The sequence below is a fragment of the Dermacentor albipictus genome, chromosome 10, assembly GCF_038994185.2.
Source record: "Dermacentor albipictus isolate Rhodes 1998 colony chromosome 10, USDA_Dalb.pri_finalv2, whole genome shotgun sequence".
In the NCBI taxonomy this organism is placed as follows: domain Eukaryota; kingdom Metazoa; phylum Arthropoda; class Arachnida; order Ixodida; family Ixodidae; genus Dermacentor; species Dermacentor albipictus.
The window spans coordinates 26,933,064-26,950,865 of NC_091830.1; the positions used below are offsets into that span (position 1 = coordinate 26,933,064).

Sequence of the window (17,802 nt, forward strand, 5' to 3'; positions counted from 1 at the left end):
CCGCGCGTACGGCACTGGAGCCGCCGCTATGGTGGCTAGAAGGGATAGAGCCGCACTCAATGGTCTCCGCCATTTGTGGCTCGGGTCTTTCACATACCGCTCCGCGTTCGCTCTTTCATCTTTCACTGTGTTCGTTCGCTCAATTACACCGCCGACGATCGCCGCAGGAACGGGCTCCTGAGAGCTGCGCTCTAAAATGAACGTGAAATCTGGGAAGCGTACCTAATCGCAAAACAGGGCAGAAGTTCATGCGTAAGTGACCCCTCAATTCTCCTCACAGATAAAGTGTTCGTGTTTTTAAACTGCTGCACGTTTTTCCAATCTGTATTATAAGACAGGTTTTCTGGATTTTCCTTATTGCTTTACTTGGCGGGAGCTTACGCAGGCGCCGCTGGTTCGATGTCCAGAGCTGCAAGGCTACCTTTGAATAAATTTCAGTTGTAGGACGAGCGCCTGCCTCCAGTTCTTCCTCATCGTGTCGTATTTATTTACTGGTCTCATACCTACCTATATGAACGAATCCTCCGAGCAAACAACCTTACGAAATATTTTAATCGTTTCTGTGTGCGGTCGACGGCATTTCTAACGGCCTTTCGCATTTTCCGGAAATTGTGGCACTACTAGCAAGTGAGCAGCGTTCAAATCGTTTTTCTCTCGCGCTGTGCACTTTACTAAGTGCTTTTCGCAGTTAACTTTGCCGGTACCTACCACCGACTAAAGTGCACGTCCAATCCCGACAGCATCACATTTAGTCGTTTCAATAAGAAAACTTAACGCTATGTTACTCTGCCTCGCTCTCTTGACTGACGCAATAGTATGTACACATTTGGCACCCAGAATCGGTGTCAACCCCGCCGAGAAAACGACCACACATTCTTCAAGGGTTCAGCTCTTTTTAATTCCGCACCGGCGTCAACTTATACTTTTCAACATTTTATTTACAGGTTGTCTCGCCCATCCTCACCATTTGCAGAGGTGGTGCAACGAAATAAAAAAAAAGAACACTATGAAAAACAAAACACAAAGCTATGGACCCACATATCGTGCAGGGTGTGTGACAGATGTATCTTCTCTCTTTTTTTTCTATCCCTATCTCTCTTTCTCGCTCTGTTAAATGTCTTCGCGGCATGACATGCATGTCATCGAAAGGTCATACATTCGCGCGTTGCCCACCGCGTGGTACATCTAGCCCTGAGCGAGGGCTAGAGGTGCACTGAAGAAGAGTCCCAGCTTTCCAACACTCAACACTGAACGCTTCGCTCAAAAAGAGAAAAAGAAAGAAGAGCAGCACACTTCAAACTCATCACCAATAACATCTTCATCATCACTCATCCAAGTGGGTTCAGCGCCCGAAGCTCAACAACAGCGGAGCATGGGAATTGGCAAGGGTCACCACTCGCCACTAGATTGTGGAAGCTGAGAAACACACTGCAACATCGTTAAAAGCACGTGACACTTTCATGAAAGAAGGGGGACAGAGAGAGAGTTTAAGATTAAGCGAGAGAGAAACACAAAATAAAACATCATGTTATGTAGCTGTACAGACTGCGAGCCGAGTTCCCGGCAAATCTAAGCATCTTTTGTGTCCCGGGGGCGGTCGTAAGGACTACTTGCGGTCGGCGATAGAAATGTACGGCCGCAGGAAAAAAAGATGTGAAGGGGGTCCCACAAACGTTTTTTTTTTTCTCTCCATTTTGGTCTCGTGGTTTCTAAGTGTCACTGAACACACTTGGGAGTCCAGAGGAACAACGTTGCCACTGAGCCACGGCAATGCTCCATGTTCTCGACGTTGTGTTGTGTAACATATAAGCGCTAGTTTCACTCGGGAAGCTATGGCAGGGACGAAGTGAAACGAAACAAAAATAACAATGCACTGCGAAAAGTTTGATGGGCCGCCTCGCAGCTGCATCGGCGTCGACAGCGAGAACTATATTGTGTCTATACAGAAGCATCCTTCCGCACGTCGCCTAAGTGGAAAAGAAGTCACACATCACGGATGAACAAACGCTCACTGCGCGAGGTAATCAGTGCACAGCTATGTGTCCTTGGATAATTAAACAGTGATCTAGTGTGCCAGTGTGATCGATGGTGTTTGTACACATAATACGAAAATCAGAAATGAACAGAGGTGAACGCGAATGAACCCGCTCAAGAAACTGTGCTGAAAGTTTCTCAATGTGTGAACATGACCGCAGCACTCAATTAAAAAATGACAAATTTGAAAACGCACGAGTATTATACGTGTACAATGGTGTCTCGGCTCTGTTCGGTTTCCGGCGAAACAGGAAACTGGACTTCAACGTGGTCCGAAGGAAGCGCCATCTAGTCGCCTGTTTACATACAGCGTGGCCCAATATGAGAGGGAACACCTGGTTTTCTTATAAAATGGTTTGCCATGAAATAAGAAGTGTATCATGAGGCACATACCCAAACAGGATAGCTACCAATCATGTACCAGGAAGTGCGATTTCAACTTCTATACCTGCCTACTTGAATAAATAAAGGTGTTCTCCTTCATACTGGACGGGCGTTCACTAACTACACAAGTATAAAAAAAGAACAAACCCCCCCCTACCAAAAAAGGTCAAGACGTAATGAAGAATACACGAAGTCCTCTACCCAAATATGCTACAGTACACAAGTATAAGAACACAGCAAGAAAACCCAGACGTAATAAAGGATGCACAAAGTCCTAATGCCCAGAAGTCCTACTGTCTCATCAGACCAAAATTTATTGGCTATTAATCCTGAAAAGGTTATTGGCAAAAAACGACAAGGGGTACTTCGGGGATACAAGCGTGAATGCATGCGAGTGCCTTCTTTCGTACACACCATGAAGAATAGCCAGTCAACGTTCGTAAAGGCATGTGATCAACCATTTCACTCACAGGGTTTTAGATATTTTTGGCATCTCTCACGTGCGGGCTCAGCGGATGATAATTTGTCACGCTTGACTATGTGGCACGACGTAATAGCATTTTGTAAGACGGCGACTTCCCGGCCACTAGCAGCGTGTTGCTCTGCCTGTTCAAAAGCAAAAAAAAAAATGCTAAATTAACCAGCATAGCTAACTCTAAGTTTCACAGGAAACTTTTGCCAGCCTTCAAGCTTTCAGCGTTGTGGGCATGATTCAAGAGCACATAGCTTATTCTTTATGCTTCGTCCAAGCGTGCTGAGGAATTTGAACGTGCCTCACTGTCTAATATAGGTTAAGACACTGCCTAAAATATTACACTGTGTAGAGCCAAACAACGAAGGTCGAACAAACTGGCAACGTAGTTCGACGGAGAGGCAAGGCTATATTCGACTTTCATGATTTCTGTAGTGTCGCTGCCAGAGTTTCGGGGCTGTGAGAAAGATTTATCGAATTATATATTGGCGCGAATCCGGCGCATTTCATTCTTCCCTCAGGAAGGCAGGAAGGATGAAACCGACGGTACTCGTTATTCTCGATTCAGAAACCAGGAATAAATGTTCGTTTACGAAAGTGGTCATGGTCTGTAATACTTGCACGTTCAAGCTGTTTGATAACCACGCGTAAGACATGCAGAAGGAATGCCGAGCATTTGATAAAAAGAAAATGAGCACACCACGGTAAGTTTAACATGAACAGAATGAGCAGTTCAACAAACCGCTTGTCATGGTTTTACAGGGTATACAAGCCTAATGACAGCAGCGGGAAACGCTACGCCACGCGACAATGATCACGTGTTTCATTTCGTCATCATGGTGGCATGAGGTGGTCGCAGCCCCGGAGCTTTAAACATGCTTGGTCTCAACGATGGCTCTCTCACTTGAGTGTGCAATGCGAGTCATTGTTAGCCAATTCAAGCTACAATGACTCATGGCAATCTGCAACATTGGATCAACATTGGATTGCATTGGCTAGCGCAGTTTTTTCATGGGGCATACTTTCGGAAATGCTGACGCTTTGTTCAGAGGCTCCTAGGTTTGATTTAACTACGCGTTTTCACTTTTCTCTCTGAAGATGTTTGAGAGTGTGTATATTGTGCCGAAACATCGCGTAATTCGTGGTTCGGACGCACGTTCGACGGAATATAAAATGCCAGAGCGACCATAACTTAAGCTCTGACGGTGTTAACACAATGGTACGCAATCTACATGTCTTTAGTGTCTCTCCTACAAATTCGCACGGTCCGCATACGTTTTTTACGCCTCACTTCAGTTCCTTTAAGACTAGAATCCCAGACTATAATGTTTAATTGCATATTACTACGTCCCCAAATGCCTCCCGTTCATGTCACTAATGAATTAGTCACATGTAGTGTATTTGTGCTTATGCGCAATAAAAAAAAAAACACCGGCTAGCTTAACTGTACATAAACTGACGTAACTTGACATAGTTCCTGCGCTGTATACGGTGAAAGGCAGCGGTAACACTAGAGAAAAAACGGGCTCAGAAGTCTTTCAGTTTGTTGAAATGCCTGGTGCAAACACAAGTGGTGATGTACGTCGCAGTTAAAAAAAAGTACTTTAAAAGAAAGAAATATAGAGGTTTGACTGCGGCGCGCTACATGAATTGTGAATATTAAATTGACCCCAAACAGCAACAGGGAATCGGTTTATAGACCGGTAGAACATTCTTTCAAAGCTGAAGTACATTCGTTTTTGGGGAAGAAAATTGATTACTAGTGGAGAAAACGAAGGCCGAACTTTCCAGTTTGAAATTTTTGTCGCACCAACAAAGCCGCGGCACGTCGGTGCGACGTCAGGAAATATTTGTCATATTGGGGCGTTTCGGCACAGTAAGTGTTATTGCAGCTCGAGTCTTTGGCTGCTCTTAGAACGCAATGCACGCGGTGCTGCTATTGTAAGACGTTATTTTCAGCGACCCCTTCATTTTGCCTTGGACGACCGCCGCGTCAACGCGCCAAATGCGCATGCATATCACTTACACGAACAGACGCGCGCGCGCGGCGCAATGCGATAGCGGCGACCTCGCAGAACACAACGCTCGAACTTTGTCGCGAGGGTGGCCAAAGGACGCGCGGACCGAAACGGCCTGCTCGAACGCCACACCACAGTCACCACAGCACTGGCGACAGGCGGATGCGGGCAGCGTACGACTCCCGTCTCCAGCTGGGACAAACAGATGGCGTATCACCGATAACAGCGCGAACGGGGGTTACTAAGCCTAACGCATCGCGTTAGGCTTAGTAACTCCGCGCTCGACCGGCAACGCTGCGAGCTCACTCGCGCCCTTACACCCATCGACGCCGCCGCTCTCTGAGGCCATATCATAGAAAATAGGCAGCTTCAGTTTGGGTATACACGAACAGGATCGCGTGCGTGACGTGACAGGGGCCACCAGTGCACTTTCACACTTTGCGCAACGCACATTTTATACGCCCCTCTTTCACGATGAACGCAGGCCTTTTTCGTATGCGATGCTCAAGCTATGAACGAGACGTACTAGACGTAGTGTGGCGAAATACCAGAGGATGCGGACGCGAGCAGCAGGGATGGTGGCGGCATCTCGTGACGTTTTGCATGACGAGAGCAAGAAGAACGATTGTTCGAATGGGTGGGAATGTTTAACAGATTTTATGGTGGCGTAAGCGTGTCGGCGGCGAGAAAACCGTCACGAGGTTAATCTTATTGTTAGGTTCCTGAAGTATTTTTGGACAACAGAGTATTGCAGCGAACTGGAGCGGAGGAACGTTTATACCACGCTGGTTGAACACGGCGTCAAAATATGGAACCATTACTTACTCACATACGTATTGCGGTGCGCAGCGTTAGCGTAACATAGACACACCAGCAAGAACTTGTACCCGAAGACGTAGACACGGCGTTGCTGACGAAATGTTGCGAAGCCGCAGTGCTTAACGAATGCGCGCAGAAGTTTTATTTCAATGAACGACTGTTTTTCCCCTGTCTTCTGGCACTAGTGTCTAGGCAACGACATAACAACCACAAAGGAATCCTGCCGATTTTCGAAAAGAAGAGCCAATCATAAGAATGATTCTAGCATGTTACAGTCGACCACTGTGTTGCAATATGTCGACATCGGTGCTGCTGCTGGAGTCCTCTATTTCTGACATTCGTACCTCTACGCTAACCCGTGACTGCTATGCTAAATTTGTCCAAAAGAGAGTTTTAGCTGTCCTAACGCGCACTATAGGTCACCAAATACCGGAACACCGGATACATAGATAGATTACAGATGATGATGGTCGATGAGAAGCGCGCGCAATCTTCGGACATTCTCTTCTAAAACAACGACTTAGAAAGGATTTTGTGTCCTGTTAATGTTCTCGCAGATGCAAAACGGTAGGCGACCCTAATCCTTGACTTAGGTGTCTCTTAGTGGCCCTCGTACCTTGGCGTAGGGGTTCTTCAGGTTAAGCGACCCAGCGTCTTCTCCCTGGCTCGATATGCGGGCGAGGCGGGAGGGAGGGCGAGGAGGAAGCGCAGCGCGCGCCACCTGGCGGGGCGTAGCCCCCTAACGAGCGGCGCACGAAGTGCGCCTTGCGCGCCCTCTCCGGTGCTGACGTCAGAGCATGTGACGAGCGCGCGCGAGCACTTGTTGCGAGCAGGTGCCCGCCGGGAGAGGATAAGCGAGAGAGGAGGGAGTGAGGTCCCATCCGCTCTGCTAAGCAGATGTTCAGTCTATGCGAGGCAACCGTCTTCCCTTAATTAGCCGGTATAATACCATGCCACCTTGTGTGTGACGTCATTACTTCCGCTTTATACTTCTGGATTTCCAGGAATTTCGCCAAAGTCGTTCTCATGTGGCAAGTCTCCAAAGTCTACAACCATGTGCTTTGGTGAGCAGTAATCAGCGATTACTAATTATAGTAATTATTCCAGACGCTTCAGTAACTGAGCCTGTAACGAAACTTATGGGCTGATGTGAATCACATCTATATTGAAACCCATGAATTTGTGCTGTACTATTTTTTTATATTTTTTCTCGTTTACTCTAAATTTCAACCCCGGCTGTCTCAGGAGGTGAACCGGAAGTGCTGCGCAAGACACGAGTGTCACTCGATGCTCGTGCCACTAAAAGGGCAAGGAAATTAACTGCGCACTAAATATCGTTGGTGCCTACACCTTGCGCCAGCAGATAGGGAGAACCTGGCCGTACCGCCCAGTTATGGTTTTCTGTGCTCTAGCTCACGTCAGCGTCACGATTTGGCGCCACCTGCGCTACTGCGGACGCCTGCATTGTTCCGGTACTGCGTAAGCTGTGGTACAATTACGGGCAGGCTAAAACACTGTAATATCTTCGCTTTACAACTTCGGCTTGCGATTCGGTTTGCGCCATACGATAGGGCAGATCGAGCTGTGTATGCAACCCTAATTCAAGCTCGACGATAATCAACATGGACACGATAGCGAGCGTTCCGTGGTTCGTAGTGTCGCAAGGCGCCTCAGAGTCTTGAATGCGAAAGAGAATGAAAATGGGTTGGCGTGAGACGACTGCGAGCGTTCGCCACTACCAGTGTTGCCAACCACCGGTGTAAAGTATGATACTTAGAATGCCACTCATAATGTTTGTAGAAGCCAATTCCTAAACTCTTTACCTTTGATTTCCTCATAAAACTGGTCACTCCATGTGCATCACGTCTCAACAGATTTAGCCAACCTTAAATGACACGAATATTAAACAACGCTTACGGAAGTGAATCGTGTGACAACTCGAAAAGTAGAGGTAGATTCAATAGAGAAAAATTTGGCATCGACATGGTTGCAGCACAAAACAACAAAGGCGCCTATCGGGTTGCTCTAATGCTTACGCTGGCAACGGTAATGTCTACGACGTTATTTTTTCTGTCGAATGAAAGTGATCAGACTTTGAGTTCCTATTTTATCATGTCCCACGACACATGCACACACACGTTACGACTAACCAGTATCACTGAGCTTATGACGCATAACAAAGACGAATTTCTTATTCTCCAGGCTCACAAAACTAACAGGCAAAAATCCTAGGCTTACACACTAAAGATACACAGAGTTAGCATCACTGTGAATTACAGGCTTGGATAGAGCAAGGTATGCAGGCTTGCCACAACGGGTCATGCGCAAGGAGCTTCAAGGCAGTTCTGTCCGTGTGCAGTAGCACTGGTATCGCACAGATCACGTCACCGCGGCCACATTTTGCTAGAACAGAAATTGAGGGTCGCTAAAGCTCCCTATTTTGGCTGCATATTGAAGCCTGTTGGTAAGATGTCTGTCAACTCAGCAAGCAAGCAATGCCACCACAGTTCCTGGTCCGAAGTGTGCACTTCCTGCTTCACGACGCAGTATGGACAAGGATCGAAGAAGAAAAACAAAAGTATGTCACAAAAGTGCCTGCGTTCGTGCGCGGTGCTATATGTTGTATCGTATATGTATACCGCAGCTTCCTCTCTTTGCACTGACTGCTCATTTATCTCGTTTACTATCCTAGTATATCTGAATCCTATTATATCACCATAAAACGAAAGACGCAGGGACCCTGTACGCCAAAGACACACTTGGAAAAACGGCTGCAGAGAGGTAACAATGACAAAAAAAAATTAACAGCAGAGCAAAGGTGCTGACAAAACATATCTGGCCACAGCAAAGCCATAGTAAACCTTGAAACGCATTATAACACGCTCTCCTCAACAAAGAAAACTTAATGTGTTGGATCACCACTATCGCGCAACCACTATGCGAGTATGTAGTGATTAATTGCTCAGTAGAAGATGGGGGAGGGGGCAACAATCATTCAACCCGGCAGGAGTGTGAGCATAGCTGCAAGGAACGTTTAGGACAGCATTCTGGCTTAGCGTGCTTCCGGGGAAAGCAGGCGCCGTAAAATCAACCAGCTGCAAACCACATAAAAGGACGAAAAGTAATTTGGATCCCTCGAGCGGCACCTGGGGTCTCCCAAAACCATCAACAAGCAGCATGATTTCAGTTGATGTGGCAGAACACTTGAACATTACGAGAACGCTTTGCTCTAACCATAGCTGGCAATACATAGCAACGAAACCACACCAGCTGTGAACTCCCGTAGACCTCTCTTGTACAAAAAAAAAAAAACAGTGTGGAGTTTTGAGATCAACGTCTGGCAATGTGCGGACTGCAACGCCGCCTGGGACAGTCGAACCAATCAACTAGCGCCGGAGATTGTCGGCGAAGGAGGGATGAATGGTCGATTGTTTCATGCTAATAGTATAGGTCCGGCTTTTGTACTGGTACAAACGAATTACCGGAGGCGACCGGCATTGAGATTTTTGTAACGCAGAAAGTTGGAAAAACTGAATACATTAGAACCTCGTTAAAGTGAAATTGCATCTGACGCAAAAATTCTGTTTTTATATGCGATATTAGTCATAGGCATTTATTCATTACGCGCTAGTATCAGCCAGAAAATTTTTAGTGGACTTCGTTATATCCGATGCTTCGTTATATCCGTTATCGCTCCATTATGTCGATGCTTGATTAGCTGTGCTGATCTGGTTAAGCGCTGCGCGATGTACTTCTTGTATAGACGTAAATGGAAGCGTCTGCTAAAATGTGTGTCTAGAGTTGCTCACCGTCCTTGCTGGGTCATCGAAATTCTCAAGAGTGCAGATAGTGTCCGTACGCGGCACCTATACCTTAACGTTGTGGGTAAACCTTTCGGTGCCTCGAACCATTAACCAAACACTCGCCACACTTTCGTTCACTCAACAGGTGGTGCAGTTTGTGTCGTGTAAATGACTGCAAATCGTGACGGGTCAGAAGCAAGAGTGTTTGCAGCATGCAAATAGCATTTACGGTACCTGGCTCACGACTCGTGATAGCATTGCTAACGACCGGGAAACGGAACCAGAAAGTGAAACCAGTTGAGCGCAGTGAACGTCATAAAAGTGCTTGTCGAAATGAGCACTATCAAAGAGCATTTTCAGCATCTGCCTCACAACACGTGACAGAATTATTCACGAGAGGAAAGCAGAACAATAAGGTGAAACCACTTAGGCGCGCTGGACTCTATAATATCGCACGTCGAAATGACGCTTAAAGACTGGCTCCAGAAGTAAACGAACGTGCAATTATTTTCGTTAGGAGGGACTAACTATTCGCTTGGCCAAACAAGACGACTCTCACATGAGTGCCGCGGAACAAGAACACACCTGTCCCGCACGTAATGCCTCGAACCCTTCATAACACATGCGTGTTGTAAAATGAAGTATGTGTAAATGGTTAAGAGCTTATTCTAATTGGCCATGATTGTGGAACACTCCAATGCACTGTTTACGTTCCACGAGCCATTAAAGAATGCTCAACGTATGCATCGTTAGTTCTAAAGAATACAGATGAATGTTTGTACTTAAACAAATGTCTCAATGGAGTGATGCAATACTGAAGCGTACCAAAAGGCGAAAAAACATTTACTACTTCAGACACACTAGAAAGAATACCAACAACGTAATTTTGTAGCTTTAGATGCACAACGTTTCACAAACAATGGTGTTACAGTATGAGAATCATGGGATCTATCATCTAAAACCCTTAACAGCAAGTAGAAAAAGCGAGCTGAGTAATCTTACAATGAAAAAAGTTTACAAGGGTATGGCAACACAAAGCAAATGAATTCTGTGAAAATCTCCAATGTGGTCGATGTTTTATGCAATGAAAGCCTGCCGATTTTCCTTTGCTTAAAAACACAATAAATGACGCCTCCAAGCTGATGGTAATTTCCCCAGTAGGAACAGCGGTTTAGTAAACTCCAACGAATAGCGTAATTGCTAGGACAGGTTCTGTGGTGAGTGATAACCTAAGTCATTATTGTCAATTAATTTTCACTAACGTTCCATTACTCGTGGTAAATTCGGGACAGCAACCACACTACTACCACCATCTACACAGTTTTGGTGGATATGGTCACCATAAGGGGATTACCAGAAATGGTGTGTTAAAATTAGTTGATAGAAAAACCCGAACCCAAATGGCAGCGATAAGGAAAACGGTCTGCGCAATTTTTATCCACATTGTACTGAGTCACATTACAAAGTAAAATAGCAGCTCAGCCATTGCTAGTATTTATGTAAAAAAATCAACGAGCATTTATTGAAGTTCTATTTACTCATATGTACTTGTTGCAGAAAACAAAATTGGATAACATAAGCGTTTAGCTCTAGGTCACTTCCTCTAGATTCATTACACGATCAGGGTATGAGAAAACTAAACAAATTAGAAAATGCAGACAAGTAGATACGACATCGCTTGACACATCGTTGAATTCGACGAAAGTGTAGAGTTATTGTTGTCCCTGTATGTGTGTACACTAAATAAGAATTGCTAAAAAGAGTAGGTAGCTTTTTCATAATTCGTCTACCGAGTATAATAGAACTTAAAGAAGCAATCCCAGTTAAAAGAAAACACGAGAAATCTTCTGTTGCTATCAACAAACTGAGGACGTCTGACAAGACTGGGGCAAGCATAAACAAACAAACAAAATAGTCGTAACGATGGCAGAGCTGCCTTCGTGAAACAAGAGGTAGCGTAGTGATAGACTAGAATAAACCCGCAATATACTGTAAGCGACGCTCAAGAATAATGACAGCCGAACAGCTTTTGATTTATGCTGTGATGAAGGTACGAATAACAAAACATGCTGGTGCACACCTGCACCTTGTTGCCTTGTTGTCACGTGGATACGAACAGACGTTGCCAAACTCCGAAACAGAGAACGAGAACGGGAACGAGAACACTCCTCAGATAGTTTTGCCTACCAGCAGACAAAACCGACACGATTCCCCAATGTTAACACTTCGAAGGATTCCTAGCACAACACAGAAATGAGCGCGTAAGTCGGCGCGTTTATATACTACGCATTGCACTGACTAGCTGACCCTGGCGTCATAAGTCTCGGTAAGCTACGAGCGGTGGGTGAAATGAAGGCAGCGAACAAATTATAGAGGAGGTGGTCGATATAAAACGCTGCGCTCTGTGACGCAAAAGCCAGACTCATTGGCGGTACGGCAGTACACCCCCCCTCCCCCCTGCCGCCTTTCCCTCCCTCCTCACCTACTGCGTGAACACACACACGGCAGGTCATTACGACGCGTCGATGGCATTTAAGATAAATCATAAAACTCGGTTCTCTGAGACACCGAAAAGGAAAGACCGTACGACCTCCTGCTAAATCGACCGCTTCCTACTCGGGTTACACACAACTCCTATTGATACCTTGAAAGTAAGTATCGTGGGCACGTAATGTCCCCGTCAAAAAAACGTTCCCCGCCTTGAGGACTGAAATCTACAAGGTGTAGCTTCAAGCCGAGTAATTCCCTATCTCCATGTTGCAAGACCAGGGGCCCTGCAACAGCACGACAGGCGACCCAGACCCGCCCCGGCAGCCCATTGGCTACGGCGCTGTGCTACCACGCGCCAGGTCATGAGGTTCGATTCCCAGTTCCAATGACCGCATTGCTATATAGGTGGAATGCAAAATGACTTGCGTTGTTAAAATTAAATTTACGCAAGTTAATCCCAGATGACCAAAATTTATCTCAACACCAATTACTACATCTCGTAGCCGAAAGGCTAAAAATTATTGAGAAAATTATACGAGCTCCATCTGCTCTTAAAGCTCCAGAAAAATAAAAGACTGATATACGTCGCAAATGTGACCTAATAAAGAGATATCCATATGCCCTGTACCATAATCCTATACGACCATATGGGTGTATATTGGTTCACACAGATTTTCATACCGGATCATATAGGATTATGGATGCAGGATATATGGGGCATATGGGATTTTTCATTGGGGTGCGGTAACCCACAGTAATGTTATCACATGCATATGTGTATGCATGTGATATGATATCAATGCATTATGCTTGTTAAAAGATCCCACGTGGCCAAAATTAACCCGAAGCTCCCCACTGTAGGACGTCCCTTGTGATTCACTGTGTAGTTGTGAAACCTTAAACCCTATAATTTTACGAAAATGACATTTCGTAACCTCATATGTCATCTAACAGAGTCATTAAGCTTATACGAAATGTGAAGATTTTGTTCAATATGTGCCTTTTCTTTCTGAGAGAGCAGCCTCCGAGGATTCCTTTCGCAGATGCGCCGTGGTCTCCAGCCCGTGCCAGTCGCCATGCCGGGTCCGCATTGCCCCCGGCCTGCTTTAAATATCGATTTCTACGTCTCACACGTGGCACCCTCAGCGAGGGTGACGGGTGACGACGGTTCCGCATTGTTTTCACAATCGTCTAAGCCACAGTGGGGTACCACAATGCTGAACTGGTGGGCTCGCCTTTCGGTTACGAGAGGGAGAAAAAGAAAGTCTGGCAGCCACCGATGATGCCCGTCTGCGTAATGTTCAAGCGCCTGCCGACCAGTGGAAGAAGTGCTTGCTCGCCAAGCTCGTTGCCGAGGAAGAAAGCAGGAACGTAAGAAGACACGTCGGCAAAGAAAACAAAAGCTGTTCAGTACAGAGCACTGGTTTTCACACCAGGCGCCATTTGGTCCTAGGAAGGCTTCGGGAAAGGCGCCGACTGTCACTCTTTCTGCAAACCGCCGATAGATGCCGCCTCCAGTTGCCGACTGGTGGAGCTACTGTATATGGAGTAACTCTATCGAAAGGTGCTCCGGATCGCGAAGTAAGCGTGCTGGTCCGAGCGCTAACGCCGGTATGCCCGTGGCGCTATGGAGACACCTGGCGGCCCCATCCGGTACGAAAGCTTCAATGATGAGCCGCACGAAGAACGTTGTCCGAACTGGCATCCACCCTCGCGCACTGTGACGAGTACGCAGACGGATCCTGGATCCTTGCGGAATATCGTGCGACTTCGCTCAGAATACCTGCACCAAGTTCAATCTCTTTGGGACACCCTGCGCGGCATCTCTTGGAAATACAGCTGCGTGGACGTCTGAAAAGTTGGCGTGAGTGAAGAAATAATGGCAGACACTGGCCGTGCCCTGAAATGCAAATGGAGCGTCAGAGGGCAACATATATGCCGTTCTAAAACACACACAGGAAAGGTCGCCTGGAGCAGGAAACTTTTGTCTGGCTGAGAGCAAGGAACAAGAACAAGCTCAAAAACATCCCCTGGAAGGTGATGTCTAAATCTCGCAAGCATAAGGACTTCGTGTGTAAAGTCCTTTGCGCGCTTCTGACCACGTTCCAATAACCAGAAACCCGAGCTGGCTTCAATGCGTCAATTGCAATTCTAGGGCACGTCCGCTTACTGCAGCATCATTCACGCAATCCGCGAAGAGACAAACTTTCGCAAAGTCTTTGAACTAGTGGGTCGTCAGCCTGGTAGAGACATCACGCTGACGTCACACATTACGCAAGCGCAGGCGCCAAGCGGAAGGAGCGACAGCCGGCGTTCCGGGACGCGTCTCCTTACTTCTGCGTCATTCGTGCAATCCGCGACCCCACGAGCTTTCGCGAAACCCCCAACTATCAAGACGTCACGCCGATTGTGACGTCACGCCGATTGTGACGTCACGCACTGCAAGAGCGTAGGCGCCAAGCGGCAGGAGCGACAGCCGGCACTCAAGGACGCGGCTCGTTACTGCAGTGTCATTCGCACGATCCGCGACCAGGCGAACCAACTTTCGCGGAACCCTTCCAACTACTGTGACGTCACGCGCTGCAAGAACACAGGCGCCAAGCGGATGGAGCGACAGCCGGCGCCTTTCGGCCAGCATGCGCGAGCCTTCGGGGCGAGACCGGCGAAGACGTGTGTGTCTGTCTGTGGTGTGTCCTGTGTACCGAGGGCCTGCTCCTGATATGATGATTGTCGCCAGAGGCTGTTGTTTCTCGCTGGGCCCATCCTCTCGGCGGCGGTGGTTGGGTGGGGGGAGTTGATCTCAGGCGGAGCGCCCCAGCGGTCGGTCTGTTTCCAGGAAGAACCTTCCTCGGTTGAAGGGGGGAAGCTAGACCGTTGTTCGCGACCGAGCGTCGCTGGTCTTGCGCTCAGCGGTGACGGCGGAAGTGGACGTGGGTGTGACGCACCAGAAACAACAGCGTCGTCGACGGCAGCAAGCGTCTTCGCACCGCCCTGCGTCCTCGCAGCACTGCTAGCAGCTTCCTGACTGGATAGGGCGAAAAAGAAAGATAACGGATTAGATGCAGTTGTAAGACCTACACAAGTGGCGGATACTTCCTTATACAGTGAGCGTGAAAAGTTTGCAAATCATCGCATCCGAGAAAAAGTTGAATTTCCGGGCAGTTCCAGAGATTAGTCGGAAAAACCCGCATGACGCTATCTTGTTTCCATATGCTTAGTACAAGACGGGATTCCGAATACCTGACTACGTGCACAGGCTCTTAGAAATATGAACGTTTGTTTGTTTTGATAGGTCTCGTATTCCAGAAATATTTGACGCCGACTGTACCTGTAGCGTAACTTCGCTTAGTAATCGGCTGTTTTAAGAGAAAAATATATGAAAGTTCCTTGTTTCAGCACTGCAACTGTAAACCGCGGCCGTTGACACCTGAACGGCGGCCAGAAGCGGGAGATCCCGAATGGGGATTCAAGAGCAAGTGGGAAGACAGGAGAGAGGATACAAAGATAGGAGAAAAGCCTATTTACATCTATTTACAGATACGAGCCTAAGAACACTGGCCAAAGTGTTTCACGCTCCCTGATATGGTTTCTGGCGACTGAGCAATTGGCCACAAAATATGACTAATTGCAAGGACCAATGAGTGGAACCTGACATACGCTGTGTTTCCCGTAGGAGATAAACGCTTTACATATATGCCACTGTGAAGGCAACGGTTTTCTTGTATCCGCTCACTGTTTTGTTTTCCGAGAAGTGACCCATTCTCGTGCATAGAAAAAAAAAGTAGGCGTGCCAGCTTCAGAACAGTGGGAAGCAAAAAAAGGAGCATTTCGGAAGTGATATGGTCTAAGACGTCTCTGGCAGCTGGAGTCAGAAAATTAACGGGCCTGCTCAAACCAGCCAGTCTCAGTAGCTCAACGCGGCGTCACTGCCACAAATTGCAGGTCTATGCTTTCCACTCTAATTAACATCTACCGATATTCATGGTATACGCAGCCAGACCTCTGGTTTCGCACACAGTACCAGAACTGAAAGCGTTCCACATCGTTTCTATAGCTCAAATTGAAATACTCACGAAAGGCGAACAGGCCTTCAGTGCGCATTACACTATAAACGTATGGCCATTACATATGTGCAAATGACTTTGGTCATTAAATGTCGTCGTAAAACATCACTGGGGAAGTGTATACGGGTTTACAGTAGCTGAATGAGCACTGCCCAACATCGGCCCAGCCACTAGTGGTTAACGATTACGCTGGCTTACAACACCTTCAATCTTACGAACAGCATAAGACAAAGATAGAAAAAAAAGACATCAGCTACAGTGACAACTGGATTCAGGGTGCCATCATCGCGGCCGAAAGGCCACGGTGAAGGCCAAGACAGTAGTGTAGATACAACGGTTGAGGCAACGAAAGGCTACGTGATATGGGCGTGTATTTCCCGTTGTATCTTTGAACATTTTCTTCCTATGAATTGACAGCAGTACACGACCGACATAAGCTACACTGAAATGGCAACAGAAGTGCACAACCACAGGACTCTTGCTTCCACAAAATTTTAACGCGAAGCATTCTTGCCTGAGCATACAGCCACTTTCTGACAGGCGAACCTGTCTCGTCGTTTACATGGGCCGATCCCCGTGAGAGTGCAGTGTACAATTATGTGCCACTGGTTATTTGCCACAGGGCTTTACTTAAGCTTTCAATCTTGTATCTTGACACTTGAAAGATTGTCTTAATTACTAAAGATATAGACACTACAGCCCGTGCCCAGTGAAAACACTTCGTCCGTAGTACATCCGAATCATGTCCCAATGTCGATGGACCATTTCGGAGACAAATGGGACATCCGGTTTTTCGACGTCCAGTTTCGGATATCTTCACACGGGTGTCCCAAGGATATAACACGTGGACCTGTTTCGCATATCCTACCACGGACGCCCAAAAGCTATGCCACACGAACTTTCTTCGGCATACATGTGAATATTTGACCTCCGGCTGTAGCTTTGAGATTCTTCGTCTCAGCATTACGTTTTCTCACATGTTCAAATTACCATTCGAAGCTGTCCTGTCTGCAGCTTGCATGTGCGTTGACTTTGCGAATTTTCTCAGCCAATGTAATTTGCAAATTTCAGTTAGTTCAATAAGCCACTTGCGCTTGGCGGAAGGGCTAGAAGCATGAGGAGTATGCTGCACTTGCGCACACGTACGTGGGCGCATACCGTGTGCACACATCGTATCTCTTCCTGATGCGTGGGCGCTCTGCCCGTTGCACTTGTCCCACAGCGCGTGCTGTGACAGTAGTAGACATGATTACAAACCCACCGCGGTAGCTTAGCGGCTATGTGTTGCGCTGCTAAGCACGAGGTTGCGGATCAAATGCCGGCCGCGGTGGCCACATTTCGATGGAGGCGAAATGCAAAAAATGCCCATGTACTGTGCTTTGTGGGCAGGTGAAAGATCCCCTGGTGGTCAAACTTAACCCGGAGTCCCCCACTACGGCGTGCCTCCTAATCAAATCGTGGTTTCGCCACCTAAAATCCAAGAATAGAACAGATATTATAATAAAGACTAAGATAAAGGCCACGAAATATGTCTGTAAAATGCATACAGCGTGGCCCCATGACATCGCTCGCGCACATGCAAGGGCTGTCCGCAGGCCATAGAAAGTGCATCCAAACGATCATGAGACGTATTCTACAAGCCTTTAGAACATACATGCCTTGGCAGTGGATGTCCATAGGATATTCATTGGATGCCATTGCTGTCATTGGACAGTCTC

General features: G+C 47.1%; 1 protein-coding gene across 5 annotated transcripts in view; it reads right to left on the reverse strand.

Annotated features, from left to right (window-relative positions):
• Positions 1-912: 912 nt before the first annotated feature.
• LOC139050565 (cGMP-inhibited 3',5'-cyclic phosphodiesterase 3A-like) overlaps positions 913-17,802 on the reverse strand; it is a 395,806-nt gene continuing 378,916 nt past the window's right edge. For all 5 annotated transcript variants that reach the window (XM_070527105.1, XM_070527107.1, XM_070527106.1 and 2 more), the window contains one exon: positions 913-15,045. In XM_070527105.1, the coding sequence (XP_070383206.1) occupies positions 15,031-15,045 (15 nt within the window). In that variant the 3' untranslated portion in view covers positions 913-15,030. The remainder of the gene's footprint in view (positions 15,046-17,802) is intronic.